The sequence below is a fragment of the Ricinus communis genome, chromosome 10 (genome assembly GCF_019578655.1).
Source record: "Ricinus communis isolate WT05 ecotype wild-type chromosome 10, ASM1957865v1, whole genome shotgun sequence".
NCBI classification, from domain to species: Eukaryota; Viridiplantae; Streptophyta; class Magnoliopsida; order Malpighiales; family Euphorbiaceae; genus Ricinus; species Ricinus communis.
Window position 1 is genome coordinate 4,004,194 of NC_063265.1, and position 20,581 is coordinate 4,024,774.

General features: G+C 32.3%; 2 protein-coding genes across 2 annotated transcripts; both read right to left on the minus strand.

The window, feature by feature from the left end:
* Positions 1–294: 294 nt before the first annotated feature.
* On the minus strand, positions 295–4,985 carry LOC8279566. Its single transcript, XM_002527675.4, has 7 exons — positions 2,657–4,985; positions 2,373–2,463; positions 2,137–2,294; positions 1,791–1,842; positions 1,587–1,660; positions 1,407–1,500; positions 295–1,296 (listed from the first exon to the last, which is right to left on the minus strand). The coding sequence occupies exons 1-7, from the start codon at positions 4,226–4,228 to the stop codon at positions 518–520; spliced, it is 2,820 nt and encodes a 939-aa protein (XP_002527721.2). The 5' UTR covers positions 4,229–4,985; the 3' UTR covers positions 295–517.
* Positions 4,986–17,447: 12,462 nt separating this feature from the next.
* Positions 17,448–18,594, minus strand: LOC8279595 (cyclin-dependent protein kinase inhibitor SMR14). The gene has a single exon (XM_002527674.4). It carries the CDS (start codon positions 18,277–18,279, stop codon positions 17,710–17,712), a length of 570 nt encoding a protein of 189 aa, XP_002527720.3. The 5' UTR covers positions 18,280–18,594; the 3' UTR covers positions 17,448–17,709.
* Positions 18,595–20,581: the final 1,987 nt, after the last annotated feature.

Below are 20,581 nucleotides of genomic sequence, written 5' to 3' on the forward strand. Positions count from 1 at the left end.
CAGCTCCGGTGAGGCTTCACCGAGGCTGCCGGTGACGAAAAACGGCGGTGGAAGCTCGGCTCGGGGGTTTTGATGGCGAGGAGCTCGTTTCCGGCGTCGGCTTGGCAAAAGGACGGCGACAAACAGCTGGTTCGGCGGCGGGAAGGGAGGAAGAAGAGCAGCGTCGGCTGGAGGGAGGGGAGGGAGGAGCAGTGGCGGCGGCAACTGGAGGTTGGAGGAAAGGAGAAAGGAAGAAGAAGAAGAAGAAGAAGAAGAAGAAAAGAGGGGAGGAAACAAATATTTACTTTACAAAAATTTGGATGAACAGCTTTGGCATATACAATTGGAAGTATCGCTCCTGTTGTTGTTTCACTTTAACCACAACAAGGCTCAAGTTTCTCCACTCCAACTATCATTTGTTCATGGGACAAAGCATGCCCGAAACACATGCTACTAAAATGAAAAAGAAAAACAAGAAAACCCATGTTATGCTTCTATTTTCCCTAATACAGAAAACCACATGCGTATCCAAAATCTTTCAGAACAAATTAGACTGGCGACCGATCCTACGAGGCAAGCCAAAATTCTGATATGCTCTAAGTTCACCTCCTAGTGTAGCTGTTACTATCACCATACCCCATGCCGTTGCTTGAATTTGATTGGCATGGCCGCCCCCGACGTCAAACCATGACCAGGACGAAGACCAAGATGAAGATGAAGACTGAGCTGCTGAAATTGATGGTGAATCACCATACCTTATTGACGAAGAAGCTGAAGTACTAAATGAGTCGCCAAAACCCGAATCCGACCGAGAAATTGCAGACGGGTCCTCTTCTGGGGATGGAGCTCTTTCTACGTTGTTGGTGTTGTTATGGTGGTTGTTATTTTTCTTTGGTAGAGGTGGTAGTAGTCTCTTACTGTTTGCTGCTGATGTATTTTCTTCTTCTCTGGCCAGGCAGTCAATGGGGGAAGGCGGGAAGTATCTCCTACTACTCACAGACAATGCATCTTCTTTTGTTGGGGAGCTGCATGATGAAGTTGGCTGAGAGATTGAGGAGCGTTTCGAGTGTCTTTTGGAATGTACTTTTACAGGTGGGGGATCACCCTTTATAGTACCAGGCCATGGTATTGCCATGGACACATCTTTGCACTGGAAGTTCTCGTGAGATCGGGTATTGATTATACTTTTGCTCTTCCCATTCCCTGATCGCTCGTCGCGCTTCCATACGTACACATGTGAATCTTCACTTGCACATATTACATATTTTCCATCTGTACTGAATGATGCTGAGATTTGGCTGTTGATATTTCTGAAACCTGTACTTGACCAAGAACATTTCTATTATTATTATTATGATTGAACACAACAGGCACATTGGCGTGTATAATGAAATTAGAGATGTGCTTCTGATGATTTTGAGCCAAACCTCTAAATTTATGAGCGACATCTGAACCATCCAGAATTCGAATTCGAGAATCGGCAGAGGTAACAAGCACCTCGGATGGATTTCCTGGAGAAAACTATAAATGGATATGAAATCAGTCATCTGGCATATGTAGACAGACTGAAATGTAGCAAGAAAGTACACAGGAATAGCATTAATTACCTGAAACCCAGTGATCTTTTTTGCATGCTTCTTGTTCTGTAAATCAATCTGCTCCCCTTGACTCAATTTACAATCTGCCTCATGAAAATAATAACATCAATACCTTGAACCTAGCAGTAATTTTTCTCTTGTGGTAACCATTATTGCAATATAATCAGAATAGCAACTGAACATTTTTCCATGTGTAAGCATAGAAATTCATACCTTCAACATTGTACATACGGCAACTCCCTTTATGTGAACCAATGAGGGCACCCTTCAATCATCAGAGGATATGAAATCAATAAACAATCAAAGATTAAACGATAGTGCAATGAACTTGAGTAGTATTCACATAGCAGAACCGAAATTGCAAAAAACAGTTTAAACTACTTTTGATGATTTTAAGAATTTAACATAAAGAAATTGTTATTTTTCTCAAAGCAACAAACCTGAAATGTTATAATATTTAGTGTCAGCGAAAAAAAGTTTCAGAAAGAAGGCATTGAACAGAGCGGCATATTGAGTACTTTCATGGAAAATCAAGTGTGTAAAAGGAGTATCTCAAGACCTGGCCATCTGGAGTGTAGCAGACAGCAGTGACCATTTCATGAAGATCGGTCCAATCGACAAGTTGCCTATCAGGTATGCTCCATATTCGGACCTTGTTATCAAGTGAGCCACTTATGAAATAATTATCATCCATTGGATTGAACTGTATGCAGGTTACTACAAAAGAGAACAATCAATTATTATCCGAAAAATAAGTGGAGAAAGTATGCTTCTGTAAACATTAGGACTTCTTACCATAATCATTATGAGCGAACAGCTTTAGACAGCTCTTGGTTTCCATGTCCCACAACCTAACAGTTTTGTCCATTGAAGATGATAACAATAGCTGCAAGATCAACAAAATTGGCCCAAAAGAATTTTAGTTCTGTTGTGTATTTGATTATGTAGCTTAAAACGTTTGTACCGTTTTGTGCGGCTACTAAAAATTGAAAAGCAATCACTATGTTATCCTGAACCATTAGTACTAAACAGAATACTACTTTTGATTAGTACGGAATGAAGAAAAATATGATGCTAACCTGAGATCTGGACCAGGATAAGTCCAAGACATCGTCAAGATGACCTGTGAAAGAGCAGACAGGTTTATCTGATAGCGAAAACACAGTTTCTGACACATGAACATATTCCGGAATGGGATTACATTTCCGGCTAGACGAACCTTTCTTCTTCTTCTTCTTTTCTGATGCCAATGAAGGAACCTCCCCAAGACATGGTGTCGTTGAGAAGGGATGAAGTGGAGTTAGTGTCCCTTCATTCAGTGACATAATTTCACATTCTTGAACTTCCCATATATGAATAGTCCTATCTTCACCTCCACTAGCAAGAAACCGTGCATCAGGACTGAACTTAATAGTCCATATGGATCCTTGATGAGCTTGAATCTCTTGACACAAATGCAATGCACTCAACTCCTTGTACGATTTCCCTGCTTGCCTAACCTTCATCCATCCAGAAGATGATGAATTTTTGGCCCCTGCTTTCGACTCTGCTGTTGGCGAATGACTTTCCCTTTCTTTGTCAGCTCCTCTCAGTCCTGTTATGGACATAGAATGAGCAACTCCTTTTATGTTCTTCAATAATGCAGCACCTCTTCTCTTGCTCAGTCTCAAGCTCTTCGATAGGTAAGAATTAGTATTGATTTTTCTATCATCACTCATCTCTTCGCCATTCATCCTGGAAACATTTTCTCTCCTCATTAACTCCTTGACGACCGGAGAATGTCCCACGCATTTTTCGAATTCTTCCATTGTTAATTGTTTCCCTGTCTGAAGATCACTCACCCTATTCCACATCCCATCCTGATCATACTCATTAACAACGAATTCTTTACCTGTATCCAGATTCTTTATCAAGAAGAAAGCACCAAACCTGTTATGGGATAACATAGGCGCTATGCTACCATTTTGGTCAAGTGAGCGCATGCTTCTTGCACCTTTAGGTGAAACTCTAATTGAATCCTGATAAGGGCATATTCTAGCATGTGACACGATTATCATTGATGACGTTCTTGTCAACCGTTGCTTGGAAACGTTGCCAAGTAACTCTTCTCTTCTCTTCTTTTCCACCGAAAACGAGTCGATATCACAACCAGACCTGGAACGTACGAGCACTACCGGTACATGAGAAGGTATAGCCTCTTGCTTTAATTCTCCATCATGAACATCCCCATTAGAATCAGGAGCAACATGACCGTTTGCAGTGCTGTCAGGAACACCACGCGTCAATTCGTTACTAGCGATTCTAAGAAGCTCTTTATCAGCGGACAATCCCATGCCTTGAAGAAGGCGTTTCCGACGTTCATTAATGGATCCAGGGGCTGCCATCCAGACATCATAATCAGGAGAGATTGCGGCAGCAGCTGCAACAGAAGCATAGTTTCGGAATTCGGTGGTGGAAACGGAGGAAATGGCGGAGGCAAAAGAAGAACGAGGGTCATCAAATTCATCATCATCGTCAGAGCCAGAGGAGGCTAAGTCTAGGGGGACAGCGGAGGAGAGGCGATCACAGGTCTCGAAAAAGCGATCATCATCATCGACGTCGTGGTCGCCAAGGGCGTCCCAGTTCATTGTAAATGTTTTCTTTCGCTCCATTATTGTGGGGCACCTGTGGTGTGGGCTACAGCAAAATGGAAAATGAAAGAGTGCATAAGGGAAGAAAGAAAGAAAGAAAGAAAGAAAGTGTTTTTTTTTTTTCTTGAAAGTGTTTGTATTTTTTTTGGGCGGGGGGGGAGAGAAGAGGAGAGGAATGGAATGGAATGGAAGAGAGAAAAAGAAGGGGAGAGGTTAGGGTATAGTTGCCATTATAGGTATGTGTTATTTGGGCAGTTGAAGGCGAGAAACGGTCAAAGGGGTCATTTACATTGCTTAACATTCTTAATCTTATTTATTAAGCTATTTATTAACATATTTTAGTGTGAATATCATATATGTATCCAACTTTAATATATACAAAGAAATTAAAAAAAAAACAAACAAGAATAATAGATAGATAAGATAGATGGGTTCACGTCTATTCATATTCTAAAGAATTAAATTAAATCAAATCACTTTTGGTAGCATGAATTGATGAATGATGAATCACATGAATTCTCCACTACCACCTTATACTTGCCAGCTAAGTTGTGTTGGGATTTTACTTGGGGAAGTCCCCAATTACATGCCTTTTCTTTTTGTTATAGGTTTAACATAATTTAAATGGAGACATGATCACCATTCCTCAAATTTTATAAGAACAAAAAGAAGTTGCCCATAGAAATATATACATATATAATATTTGGAGAATTAGGATAGTGACAAAGTAGCCTGGACCAACAGTGTAATCTTTGGTAAGATATAAGCTATTAGCCATACATACACCCACGCACGCAGGCAACATTCTTTTATGTGAATAAAAAAATTGCGGATAAATTATTATATTTTAGACCATGTCTACAAACTTTGTGCATTCATTCGACATAAATATTTGAAAATATTTTTGCTATCTAACCATATTATTAGATGATAATTATTAGTTGTTTTTAGTAAAAATTGCTGTTTGATAATTTAAGAAAGTAAACTTACTTGCATTTCAACTAATTCATTTATTGATTTCTTCAAATGAAAATTGATGGAGAATGATAAATGAGAAAGAAAATTAACTTGTGATATATATATGAAATTTAAATTTTTTGGATATGTGTTCTTTTGTTTTAAGTACAAATTTTTTATTTTAATATATATTTTCATTTTTATTTTGACATGTATATTTATTTTTTATATATAAAGTTTAAATTTATGCGTGAATTTATAATTTTTTCTATTAATTTATGGATTAATAAGTTATGTTCATAGTTAAACACTGATTTTAATCATAAGAAATAGCATACTAATAATAAATTAGTTTCTTAATTAAATAATAATAATTAAAAAATAGCATATTAATTATATTTAATATTGTATTAACTAATAAATTAAATTTTGAATTAGATAATGATTTCAATTTTAGAAAATAATATTTTAAATATTATATTTACTAATAAATTAATTTTTATTATATAACAACTTTAATTCTAAAAATTAGTAGTATTAATCTATATAGTTAGAATTAATTAAAAAATATTTTAGAATAACTTTTATATTAGTACACTAATAATATTTAAAATATTAAAAAGTTAAGAAGTAGTTTACTGTTATTTTTAAAATATGATGAATAAATATTAAATATTAAATTTTTTATTAAATTTTATTTATAAACTTGATTTTATAATCATATAATAAGAATAGTCGTGCAACGCATAAATTAAACGACTAGTTCATTAGTAAATTATTTCAAGACTTATAGAAAATAAGATAATCATATCAAATCCTTTCAGGAAAAAAAAAAAAAAAGAGATAATCATATCAAATAGCTCCTATGCAAGATCAGTTAAAAAAAATTGGTTTCTTTCACAAATGCTATAAGAATATAAAATAAAAGTAAGAATACCTATAAAAATTATTGACAATAAAAATATCTAAAAATATAATTTTATATTTATAAAAATATCTTAAAGTAGAAGTTTATTTATAAAAATACTCAATTTGATTTTTTTATATATTAAATATATTTTAAAGAAAAAGTGTATATATTCAGTATATGTTTTACAAATAATGAATTTAAAACACATTAATTTTTTATAAAATATTATTGTATTTTATTTAATTTGTGATATCAATGATGATAAATAATTAAATAAATCTAAAACATATTTTTCTAATTTAAAGATTTAAAGCTGTATTGAAAATATTATATATAAAAAATAAGATAAATTGCTACAAACTGAAAAGAAATATATGTGGAGTATATATTGAAAAAAACAGTATATGTCTGGTATACTTTTGGCATAAACTAAATAAAATACATATTGATTTTTAAATATTGATGATATAAAATATCAATTTCTTTCAATATTAAAAATTAAAAGAATAATTTAATTAATATTTTAAAAAATAAAATATTAGTAAAATAAAAATAAAAGGTATATATTTAACTAAAAATAGTATAATATTAAATATATGTTAGATATTTTAATATTTTTCAAATGAAATAAAATATATACTAAAAAAGTTAAAAAACAAAAGATATATATTTGCTAAGTAATAATATATTTTGAGTAATGTTTTTAAAATATTTACTAAAATATAATATATATTAAGTATCTGTAAACTATCTCAAAATAATTTAGAAAAAAAAAATGTAAAAGATGGATACTTTTGAAAATAGCAGTGAATAATTTTTAAAAATAAAAATAAAAATTATTTTTATAATTATTTTAAAAGAAATAGATAAAAAAATTACTTCATATACTGTTTCCTTTTGGGTTCAAGTATAGCATCTAATAGACAGCCCAAGCCCACTAATTGGACTGATATTGGTTTTTCTAGATAAAGGCTATAATTTTTTTATTAATAAAAATTTCGAAAAAAAGAAAAGAAAAAATAGATAAGAAATATATGAAATTAAATTTCTTTAAAAGGAAAAAGTATATTTTCAATGTTTTTCAAATCGGGTCGATGAAGAACTCATTAATAGTCATTGCTCGACTCGAAACATAGGGTTTAGTTGTTAATTAATCGTGGTTGCATAAATATTTGAAAGTTGAATTACGCTTTTTGACAATTTCATGCTAAGTTAATGCAATAAATTTATTGAAAGAGGCTTTTTTATATGAAGAAGTTATCTCTATAGTCAATATATTGGTGACAAAGGCTTATTATTGAGAGACGGAGACGCTTACAAAATTAATTGATAAAGGATAAATAAACATTTCATTTAAAATTATATAAAAGACAATATAATATAAAAATAACCAATTGAAAAAACAAATCTAAGCACTTATTTAATTGTACAAAGGGGAATAAATTATATATAAAAAATAAAAAAGAACAAACGAGTAAAGAAAAATCCAAAAAAGGAGAAAAAAAAAAAGGTATGGAGTGGACTACCGCCGGTATTATTTATGGCATCCTAATAAAAAATAATGAAAAGTAATGCTATTTTTTTTTTTAAGATTTAAGAGGAATTACGAAATTGAAGGAACACGGAACAGTGTTTTTTATTGTCTCATTTAAAAAAAAAAAATTTAACTATCAATTTTATATATATATCTAAATTTAATTTAGAGCATTGTTCAATAGGATTCTGACGAGTGATAAAATACATTCTTAAGAGTTTTAACGCAACTATATATTCAAAATTTAAACCCGAGACTTTAGTTAAAAAAAAAAAAAAATCATTACCATCTCTTCTATATGCTCTTGAGTTTTTTCTTTTATTTTATGAGTGACATTGGTCTTGATGTTTTTTTTTTAAACTATTCAATTTGAAATTTAAACACTTCAGTTTAAATTGAAATTGCAATCACAATTTCAATTATAATTTTATTAATATTGTATTTGGTTTAAATTCATAAAATTTATGAAATTTCTAGTGAATTTAGAATTTATGTGTTTTGATTTAAATAAAAGTTAATTTAAAATTTTACATAATTAAATTTGTGAAATTAACTAAACTCTAAAAAAATAAATAGTATTTTCAAATAAACTCATCAATCACCATATGCTTCATGCGATAATGAAAAATTAGGTTGGAATAAAGTTGTGTGGCACCAAACGTTGTCATGATATATGATTGGGCATGTAGGAAGAGTGACATGCAATTTTGTGAGTAATGAACAAACCTAATTAAACTCAACTACAAAATTCGTAATTGACCTATACTCCACCTTAATCGATGAGCGTTTATAGTTTATTATTTCTTAGAGCACCAAGAGACGAGATTTCTACCGAGATAGACAACATAGGCCCCTATAAATGTAAAATCATCCTTATTGCCACACCAATCAGCTTCACAAAAGGCATGTAACTGAAGTTTGGGATTTAGATAGATGTGAATTCCTTCATTAACAATCCCAAGTAAATATCGAAGAAGACGCTTGATACAGGTCTAATGTTCCGTCGTTGGCTTGTGCATGTATTGAGATAGGCGATTTACCATAAAGGTAATATCTGGGCATGTTATAAGTAGGTATTGTAGACTATTTACAATAGCCCGATACTCAGTTGCATCACTGAGATTTGTACCTGAGTGCAAAGTGAGCATTATATTGGTGGCCAATTGTGTCTGAACTATCTTTGCATCAAGCATTTTGGTTTTGGCAAGGAGTCCAAGAATATATCTTGTTTGAGATAGAATGATCCCATCAGCAGTAGACATAACTTTAGTGCCTAGAAAATAAGAGAGTAAGCTAAGATCCTCCAGTGAGAACTTCTTAGTAAGATTTTTGACGAAATCATCTGTATTACATTATTACTACTGGTAATAATGAGATCATCAACATACATAATACTATAGAGAATATGTATACCATTGTTATAAACAAACAAAAAGGAGTCAACATAAGAATTTGTGAACCCAACTTGAACCAGAAAATTACGAAGCTCTTGATACTACACACATGATGCTTGGTTAAGGTTGTATATGGATTTCCTTAGCTTGCAAATATGATTGGGTCTGTCATGATCAATAAAGCCAGAAGGTTGGGCTATATATATACATCTTTAAATAGATTGCCTTGTAGAAAGGTATTATTAACATCCAACTGCCTTAATTACCAACCATTGATCACAACAATCCTAAGAATAAGTGTCACTATTGTAGGCTAGACTACGGGACTGAACGTATCATGGTAATCCACTCCCGGTCTTTGATGGAATCCTTTTACTACTAATCGGGCTTTATACCTGTCAACAGATTTTTCATCAGAATTTTATTTAACACGAAAGATCCATTTACACTCAACCAAATTATAGCTATTTTCTGGAGAAACTAATTCCTAAGTCCCATTTTTTAATCAATGCATTAAACTCATCAAATAAGGCCTGACGCCATCTTAGATCTTTGAAAGCTTGGTTTGCTGTGAGTGGTTCAAGATCATTTAGTTGGATTTTTGGGTGAGCAAATTTGTAACACCCGAAATTTTTTTATATATTTAATAATGAGTTTTTATTTAAGTTAATTTTAGCTTTATTTTTATTCGGTTTAATTAGAATGATTTAAATACAAATTTTGAATGTTCATGTTAGATAAATAAATGAGTTATTTTCTATACCCAATTAGTTTGAAATTTTAAGAAATTATTCAAGTAAATTATTTGAGAAATGATTATATTTTGGTTATTCAAAATTTTCCCAAATGCATATTTATATAAGTAAAATTATATATTGAAAAATTTAGGAAGAAATTATAAAGGATGTTTTTATAAAAGAATTTTGGAAAAATTGGTATTATAATTGATTAGTAGTATTAAATTTTAAGTTGGAAATTGATTATTTAATTTAATTGTGTGTTAGGACTAAATTGGAAATTTATTTTGGTATAAGGATTGAAAGTATAATGTTATTTTTATGGGGTTTTAATGGAAATTTATGAGCTTGGTATTTTTGTAAATAAATATGTCGGTCAGGGGTATTTGTGTAATTGTATATTTTCAATAATTCGGTTTTGGCCCAAATTAATTAGTTAGGGGCTTAATTGAAAGGCTAAAAGAAGTTTGGGGGTCAAATTGGAATTCTACGGGATGAAATTGTAATTAATTAAGAAAGTTGAGGGACCAAATTGTAATAAGGAAAAGCTCGGGGGCCTAATGTCGATATTGAAAGAAATGGAATCGGGGAGAGAGAAAGTAGATCGGGAGAGAGAGAGAGAGAGAGTGGGCGTCGGCAGCTGCAGTGTCGATGGCGAGCTCGGGGTGCGGGCGGCCAGCGGCGGCAGCTCTGGCAGGCGTGAGGAGGCGGAATCACGCGGCGTGTGGCGGCGGCTTGGCCGTTCCGGCCTTCCGGCCGATCTCGGTGGCAATCGGCCTCCCCTTGGAGAGCTTCCTTTTAGCGGCCGGCTTCGGTTTTGGTGGCCGGGAGGAGAGTTCGGGCGAAGTGGTGGCGGCCGTGTTTTCTGGTTTTTTCGGCGAGCTCCGGCGGAGGATGGACGATCGGAGGACGTATCCCGACTCTTCTCAGCTCAAGCTTCGAAATGGCACCGGTTTTGTGGCGATCGGGCTTCGTTTGCGAATCGACGGTCGAGATCGTCCGCAAATCTCTCCGGATGATCGGGTGTCAGATCGGAAAATCGAAAGCGGGGATCGTCATCAGCGCGTCGTTGTGAGTCCAATGGTGTGTTCGGATCGTCGATCGGACTCCGGCGGCCGGAGGCGAGTCGACCGAGCGATCGAGCGTCTCGGTAATTTTCTTTGGCCCGTTAATTTTAGAAATTCTTGGTTTAATTGTGTCTATTGGATTATATTGAGTATTTGATGATTTTTGTGAGTCAAAAATATTTGTCTGTCGATTGGCTGCCATAGTCGTATTTTGTCTTTGTGTGGCGAGGTCGGAAATAGTGAAGTTTGGGGACCCGACTCCCGTTGTTTTAATTGTTGGATATTTGGAGTGTTTTTCTGGCAGGTCCTGGACCCGTTTTTACGGGGGGTAATGTTCGTATTGTAGGGGAGGTTCTACCGGATTTTCGGTAGAATTCTCCCGAGTCGAGATTCTTAGACAGTCAGTCCTAGGAGTCTAGACCTAGGATTAATGATCGATTGTCTCAGCGTTTTGATTAATTGTTTTCCGTGACTAGATTGTTCGTTTGTTCGGCTCGCTCCAACCGAGGCACCGGAGCAGAGCTAGGAGGTCGCCCAATTCTGTGAGTTAAAGTCACTTAATCGTTGCACTATTGCTAAGTCTGAATTTAATATGTTATTTTGAAGGTTTATGCATAATATGGTTATTAGTATCGCAACATAAATAATTTCACTGGATTATTGAAGATAATATAAATATTATTATTACTAATGTTATAATAATATCAAATATTATCATTTTTCCACATGAGTTGCATGATGTCTTACTTTAAAATTGTTAATCGTTATTTTGATATAGTTGAATGACTTCTTTAGACAATAATATTTATTAAATGTGGTGATTGCGATTTGAAAAATGTGGCTTGTAGAACATGCCGTCTGATGGGTTACATCAGGACCGCGTGCGCACCGGTAATAATCATAGACATGTAATAAGATATTTATGGGTTTGCCCTGGTCGAGCATGGCTCTCTGGGCTGATTTGAATAAATTGCCGGAGGTAAGGTCCCTGGTCGAGCATTGCTCTCTGGGTGCCAGCTTATTTGGATACTTAAGTGACCAGACTGGAGGTAAGGTCCCTGGTCGAGCATTGCTCTCGGGGCGCCAGTCTTATTGGATTAAGAGAGCCGAATGGCTACTAGATTTCTTATTTGGATACTTAAGTGACCAGACTGGAGGTAAGGTCCCTGGTCGAGCATTGCTCTCGGGGCGCCAGTCTTATTGGATTAAGAGAGCCAAAATGGCTGTTAGAATTTGGGGTTAGGGTTCTACTTAGCCACACGTCCCGTGAAAGTAAAAATGTCTTTATTTATTTACTCTCTATCCTTTTATCATTTTATTATTACGGTGTATGATTATATATTATGATTGCAATTATATTCAGAAATTGGTATATTGTTTTGAATAATTAATATATCATGTGAAGAATGCAATAGTCCCCAGATTATTTGATTTTAACTCACTCTCGAGACTGACAGTCTCATTTTTACTGTTTTTGATTTGTATTAGTTCTCCATGACTCTTATTCAAGAACTCCTTCATCATCGGGTGATGTATTTGATTTGGTATGTAAATTGGTAAATCTTAGATTCTCCGCAGTAGTAATAGTAGATGTATCAGTTGTAAATTTTATGAGCTTCGGGTCTCGCCTAGTTTTTCTGGTAGACCGAAGTAATTTTGTAAAGTGTAACTATTAAGATAAATTGTGGCTTTAATAATATTAATTTGAGATGAGATTTGTTTAAGTTAGTGAGTGTCAGGCTTACTACGGGTTTCGGTGGCCTTACGCCTACCCATTCTCTAGTGCCGGTCACGGGCTCACGGGTGGGGTCGTGACAACATTCATCTTGCAAATGTGTTTATGGATATTGTTTCGAGCTCTGGTGCCCTTGGTATGTGAAGATGTATTGGTTGGCATCTGACAAGTTTGAGAGGTGTTTTGATTTTTAGTGTTTGGAAGGGTCGGTAATGCCAGTTGGGATTGATGAGGGACTTTTTCTATAGATGGTGTTGTAGATGGCAGTAGAGAAATGAGATTTATTTGTAGTGGTTTAGGAATCCATGTGGAACTAGAATTTGGGATGGACAATGATTCTTGTGTAGATAAGCTTTTAAGTGAAAAGATTGACTCAACAAAATTTACATGCCTAGATATAAAAAAATTTTAATATATGAGGTTCAAAATAGTACTAACCACTTTGAGATAAAGAGTATCCAATAAAATACATGGTTTCAAATTTGACTTCATCTTGTGAGATTTATACGGTCTGAGCCAAAGGTGGTAAAGACACTAAAAATTTTTGAGTTTTGAAAAGCTTGAAGATTTATTGAAAAGAATTTCATAAGGTAAGACTATTTATTAAATACACAATTGTGGGAAATGCATAAGACCAGAATTTTGCAGATAAATATGTATGGGATAATAATGCTAGACCCGTCTCTACTATATGAAGGCGTTGACACTCAGTTAAACTGTTATGTTCTGGTGTATGGGATGGTACCATGAGTAGATAAAAACCTGGTCAAGGATACATACTCTCTTCCATTGTCTGAATATAATGTTTTTATCTTGTTTTCAAAGTGTTTTTCAACTAAAGTTTGGAACCTCATGAAAACTTTTTTCATATCAAATTTATTTTTTAGGGGATAAAACTATATATACTTGGTGTAATGATCCACAAATAGTACATAATATTCAAAACTATCAAATGAAAAAATTGGTGAAATCCATACATCTGAATATATAATTTCTAATGGATGAGTTGAAGTAAGACTAGATTGTGAGAAAGAAGGCTTGTATCTTTTATTGTATAAACATGCATTATATGAAAAATTATTACAAAAATGACGAAGATAAGCACAAGTTATTCTTTGAAATGATGTGTGTTTTAAAATAGAAAGTGATGGGTGGCCAAGTGCCATTTAGAAGTGGTTGCTTTGATACTGGAGAGGATTGGACTGGCTTTTGGCCATTAAAAAACACCATCTCTAGTTTGTCCCTTCAACAGAAGTGCCCTTGTTTTGAGTTCTTTCACAAGAAAAGAATAATGTGAGAATTTAATAGTTGAATTATTAAATTTGCGAAATTAAGAAATTGAAATCAAATTTCTTTTCATGTTAGGAACACAAAGAACATAATGTAACTAAAGATTTTTGTGAGGAGTGTTGAGTATGGTTGAACCAATGTTTGCGATTGGTATTTCACTTCCATCTCCGATCATCATATCGTCATGGCCACCATATGAAGCATGGATGGTTAGATTTTCAAGATCAACAATAACATAGTGGAAAAAACCACTATTAAGAAGCCAAGAAAGATTGTGAGAGAAAGTGGAAGCATAATTCGTCTTTGGCTACCATGGAGTATTGGAGATGTTTGTTTGAATAGGCGGCAACATGCATGAAGGAAATTTCCTTGTTGTATGATCTTAAATCCTACAAATTTGGCAAAATCCAAGATATGGATGTTGTTGCCTTGAATTTGAATTTCCTGCTTGTGATGCACCTGAATTGCGATTTGAGAATGAGGAATTGCCGCTTGAATAATTGTTGTTTTATTTTCAATTAGAATTGGTCTATGTGGACATGTTGGTAGTATTTGGAAATAATATTACCTATTTGGTGTTTGTAAAGGAAGCTTCAAAGTTTAAAAGTTTTTCATATAACTCCCAAAAAATTATTGGATTGTCCCTTGCTTGAACAACATGAGCTAGCTCCTTGTAGTCATTGCCTAAAGCTTCAAGGATCTTTTCTATGAGATCGCCGTCATCCATTGGTGAATCAAGAATAGCTAACACATTAGTCTTGAATTTCATTTTCTGCAAGAACTTTGTTATTGAATCAACCCCTTTTTTCAATTGTTTGATTTGATTCTTGACTTGCTTGATGCGTTCTCTTGAAGGTTTGTCGTAGGTATTTGAAAGGGTTACCCAGGCTTCTCTTGAGGTTTTTGATTTGGCCACAAATAATACATGATGGTAGGGGTTATAGAACCAATGATAACATTAACGATTAGTAAATCTTAGCATACCCAAAGTGAGTGGGGGATTAGGGGATGCTCTATCATTTGTTGTGATAGTGGCTTCTCGACAAGGTTTAGATCCATCAATATAACCTTAAAGATCATAGTCAATGAATACAGTTTGGAATTGAAATGTATATTTTTCTAATACTTAAAATTTTTTTTAATATTTAATTTTTTTAATATGTGTATTTATTTTTGCCCTTAAATATTTTGATGTAAATTTTTTATGTTTATTTTATAAATAATTATATAAACTAAGAAGTTAGTTTCCTTAATTATACAATCACTTCTATCCTAACAAATATCATGTCAATTTAACATGTTTACGTGATTCATTTTGTTGTGCATCTTCCAGTGTTACATGTTTACAAAGTGTTTGATGTGATGTCTAAATGAGATATGATGATATTTCTTCTTAATAATTTTTGAATTGGATTCTAAAGATTTCTATTAATTGGGTTAGATTATTTGATTTATAAAGATTTCTAAATATTTTTCTTATGTTTTGTTAACGATGTTGAAGCTCCAATTTGCTTGTCTCGTTAAACACTCTTTAGAGATTACTCGTAAAACGTGACATTTCCAACGTGAATTTCATGTGAGTTCTAGCTATATTTAATTCATCTGAATTCCGGTTACCACGTGGAAATGATTTCGCCAGAATCAAGCTTATGGTGTATCAACTTGTAAAAAAAAAAAACAGTATATGATATTGTTGCAATTTAAAAGATATATGATAAAATTGAAAAAAAAAATATTAAAATTCATATATATATTTTAAGAAATATAAAGAATATGGGATATATCCAAGCAAATTGGAAGAAACAATGAGGATAACTGTTGTATGAGTTTTCAACGACCCTTTTTTCCCCAATTTGAGGGCATTCATCATCGGGGATGTTTGCTTGCCTTGGAAGGCTATTTCATTTTTCTAGAATAAATTCTGTAAATAGGAAGCTCATAAGCTGGCTTTGGGATGAGTGGTTGCCCTTTCTTTCCTTTTCTTTTTTAACTTTTCCTATAATGTTTTTCGCTACTTAATTCTTTTTGTTCCTCGGGGGTTCCATTAGGAGAAACCCTTTCATTGAATAAATCACACCCACAAAATCTAAGCAATTAAAAATTTATATAAAAGAAAATGTTCCTTTTCTTATTACAACTGACAAACAGGTCTGTGATCATAGATAAAAATTTATTTTTGCGGCCATCTATAACATAAATATATTATATAAATTATCTAAAATTTATTTTTCTTGTCTTTTGAGATGTAAGAAATTATTATATAACTAAATTAGTTAATTCTTTTTACGAGATAGTTGAATGCAAATAAAATTTTATTAAGTTTAATTTTAAAAAATTTCTTTCTACTGAAATTACCACGAGAGAAATGGTTAACAGTATTTAGTAAGTTATATGAAAAGAATATCTTTTTATATAAAATTTAATATCTTAATTAGTGCTTCTGTTTCCCATTTACAATTTCTTCTACAATGTTTAGCTACACCATCAATATTATAAAGCATAAAGCATATCATGTTTTAGAAATTCTTTTAAAGTTAAACAACTTTTTCATATTATCATTATTAAACAATTTTAACTTAAATATATAATATAGCTAATATTTTATTTCTTTTTCAACTTAAGGTACTTTAACAAATTAGCAAGTAGATTATTTATACTAATTATTATTCTATAAATTAAAATTATTTAAAAAATTTTGATAAAATTATAATTCTATAAATTTAATAATTATATAATATACATCAGAAAAATATTCGAGACCCCTAATCTTTTAGGCCTCCAATTCTCTGGGGTCTAGGCATAGCTCTTAGTAGCCTATGCCTTGAGCTTTGGCACTCACAACAAAGAGATTATAAACTTAAAATAAATTGAAATGTACACCAATCGTCAGATTAAACTCATGATTAGAAAACAATAAATATTTGCCTGTGAAAACCTCTACTTCAGTAACTAATTATGGTATGTTTAAAATGATGCAACACTATAGGTTGATGATGGGATCATGTAACTGGCAATCTGATTGATCAGTTGATGTCCTATTATTTCAGAATGATTTTTATATATGCTTTCTCTGTTATGCATGGAAATCAAGTTTTTCTTTCTTTTATGTTTTCACACATATTGAGTGTTCAGTCCTTATGATGACTGAAGCTGTACTATTGGATTCAGTTTATCATCATGAGATCTTAAATCTGCTTTGTTTTTAAGTTTTTTTTTTTTTTTTTGTTAACCTGAAAGATACCAGAAAAGGATGAATACAGAATTAAGTGGTTATAATTCTGATATCAATTAGATCTTTTTTTTTTCTTCTTTAAGTTTCAAGCTTCATCACCAAAATTTGCAAATTAGATCTATTGTTTTACTGTAATATCTCAGCTTCTTGTGATAATATTTTTCATGACGATAGTGATTAGAAGGCTTTCTAACCCATTCTTTTGTTTTAAAAAGAAATTAATGCTGAGAAATTGGATATTAATTAATTGGAGAATTTTTCAGTGGGATAATTTATAATGACTTAATTCTTCTTTATGTATTTAGAAGTTTGTTTTATATTCAAGCTTCTAAGAATAAATTCTCTTCTTTAGAACAGCATAACACCTTGAGCATAAAGAATGAATAAAGTAGGAAAATTCCACATCCACATCTTTCTTTATGGGCTAAATCTTTGATCTTTCTGCAACTTTTACTTTACACCACCAGCCAATATGATTTGAGAGAGAAACAAGAAGAAGAAAAATTAATTAAGCAAAACAAAAACTAAAACCAAATACTATTCTCAGTTGCTGCATTATTATGAGTAGAATTAATATCATTTTCTACAAAACATTGATATATAAGTATGCCTTACCAAATCATTGTCACGTTAACTTGCTGGAGTATCATCGATCATCTCTTCGAGCTTTCTTCATCTTGTTATAGAAATCATCAAGAATCGTCCTAGGAAATAGCGATTCAAGTTCTTGACATAGATCAAGCTGTAGATTTCTTCTTCGTACATTTGTGTGCCGTGCTTTTCTTTTTGCCGACGGCGGAATCTTGGGTTTTCCTGGTGCAGGCGGGCATTGTTTGGTTACTGGGATTTTGTGATCCAAAGATGTCGGAGTCTTGAATCCATCATTATCTTCTTCATCATCATCATCATCATTTGTTGCCTTCAGCTCTCCTAAAGTTACAGGGCTTGTAGATTCTGCAGAAGAAGCTGTACGCTTGCATTCTTCTTTCACTTTTTCTGTAATTTCAACCTTGGCTGCTTCTTGTTCTCGTTCTTGTTCTTGTTCTTTATCTTGATCTTGGTGGTGGCACTGATGAGAAATAATTCCATCCTGGAATTGGAATCCGGGTCTTTGGGAGAAGTTGAATTCCATCTCTTCGTTATACTCTTTAACGAGAAACAAATCAGAATGGGACATAGTTAAGTAGGAGATGAAAGTGTCAGAAGAAGAGAACATGAATAGTATTGTAATTAATCTGCAGTATTATAAAAGCAAGAAAAAGAGAGGAGAAGATGGGTATGTAGTTAAAAAGATCAAACATGAGGCAGGAATATAATCATCAACCCAACCTCTCTCTATCTCTCCTTTCCATTTGTTCCAGCTTTCTTTATTTAGATACGGTGGTGATTTTTTGGATGACTTGGAATTCCAGTTTTTTCTTTTCCTTTTTTTGTATAATGTTGATAGTAAAAATTAATTGAATTGTGTATTCGATTGTCTTGTAGCCATACTTTTATATATACTTTAAAATTATTTTTTTGCATATTTTAAATAAGACAATCTAATAAGTAATTTTTAGTTTTATTTGCGTTCAGTTCTAATAAATTATATCGTATTATTTAAAATATTTAATTTTTATATTAAAATATCATTATTTAATATCAAGAAGAATTATTTTTTTATATATATATATATGTTTGGTTATGAGGGGTATGTTATTAGAAAGATCAAACATGAAGTAAGAATATAATGATGAATCAAACCCCTCTATCTCTATTTGTCCAGCTTTCTTTATTTAGAAATTGATTTGCAGTTCCTTTCTGTGAGAAAGAAAGAAATGGTTAACGACAGGAGAGCTTGTAGAGAAAGAGACTGAATGATATTTAAGTGCATCGGATCCCTCGCCTAAGGAAACTCCAGGGCTTTCAAAGCCTCCGCATTCTTTCCTCTTTTTTTGCAGTCACTTGGCTGTTATAATTTTATCTGCATTAAAATGTATATTCTGCTACATAAAATTAATATTCTACACTAATGTCAAAATATAAATAAGAGAATAGTAATTTTTAAATAAAGAACTAATATGTTTGTATAAATATTCTATATTTTAAAATTTAATAATTAAATAATTGATAAATATATTATTAATTATTTTTTATTTTAATTTATAGATACGTAAATTAATAAAAAAGTTTTCATTTAATTATAACTGGTTTATATTCAGATAATGAGAGGATTAAATTTAATATATTTTGTATTTATTTTTTCATTCAACGATTTGGTGCGACACAGCAGAATTGTAAACAAAACTCTTCAATTTTGTTTTTCTTTAATTTTTAATGCCTTTTCGAATTAGAGTTCATACGAACTTTAATGCATTTCTATCTATGCACGTGGTTTGCTTCATGGGGACCATTCTTTTATTAGCCTTATAGCAATGGAACTGTTCCCTTTTCTTTCCATATCATCTCATGATAAATTATGAGCTAAGCTTTGCCCGAAGATACCTTGTCTATCTTGCAAGCAATGAGAACCAAACCAAACCAAATCGCCTTCGTATTTCTAAATTTTACTTTTATTAAATTATGAGCTAAGGTTAAATTTTATGTTTGAAGATCATTGACATTTTAGTTATTGTCTATTACTGAACTTTTTCAATTTAGATTTTGTGTGTTGTTCCATAATCTATTTCCTTTAAATTCTTTTCATCTAAATAAAATCTTTATTTCATAATGCTAACCAGAAAAAAAAAAAAAAAAAAAGCATTTATGGTCGAGACTTGCTTGAGATTGAGGTTATAGACCCTTTTGTATTGTTATAAATTGTATTTACTTGATTTAAATCCCTTGTTATATAATCCTTCCATATATGACATAAAGATTATATATATATATATATATATATTTGAATGTTAAAATTTAGGTTTACTGACAACAAAACTCAAATTTTTACGTCCAATTGTAAATTTAGTTAATTTTTTTAATTTTTATTTAAATGGCTTGATTTAGCTAATCGATTGCTATTATTATATATCACACATGAGTTACCAAGGTCAGGTTATAAATGAACATAAAAGTTAATGACAAGTGAAAATCATGAATCAAGAAGAAAAAGATGAAGTAATTTCTTTTCTCACTTTCGTCATAATTTTTTTAAGAGGCAAACAATATTGGTAAAGTAAAAGAGCTTAGTATCCAGAATAAATAGGGTAGCATCCAATTTTGATCGAGATTTTAATTTAGCTATAATTACAATCAATTAGCCAAATCGGACCATTTAAGTAAAGATTTAAAGGATTGACCAAATTTGCAAAAAGAAACAAATATTTGAATTTCTAATGTCATTAGACCCAAAATTTAATATTTAAAGGATTTGTTAGTACAAAAATTACTATTTTTAAAGAGAGAAAGTTTGTGACAGCCTAGTCTGGAGAAACGAACTGATAAGAGCAGAAAGTGAATACTGGGATAAAAATAGAATGCTTTGGCAAGAAGTGGCTTTTGGAAAGCTCTATGATGACATTACTCTAACGTATGAGAGT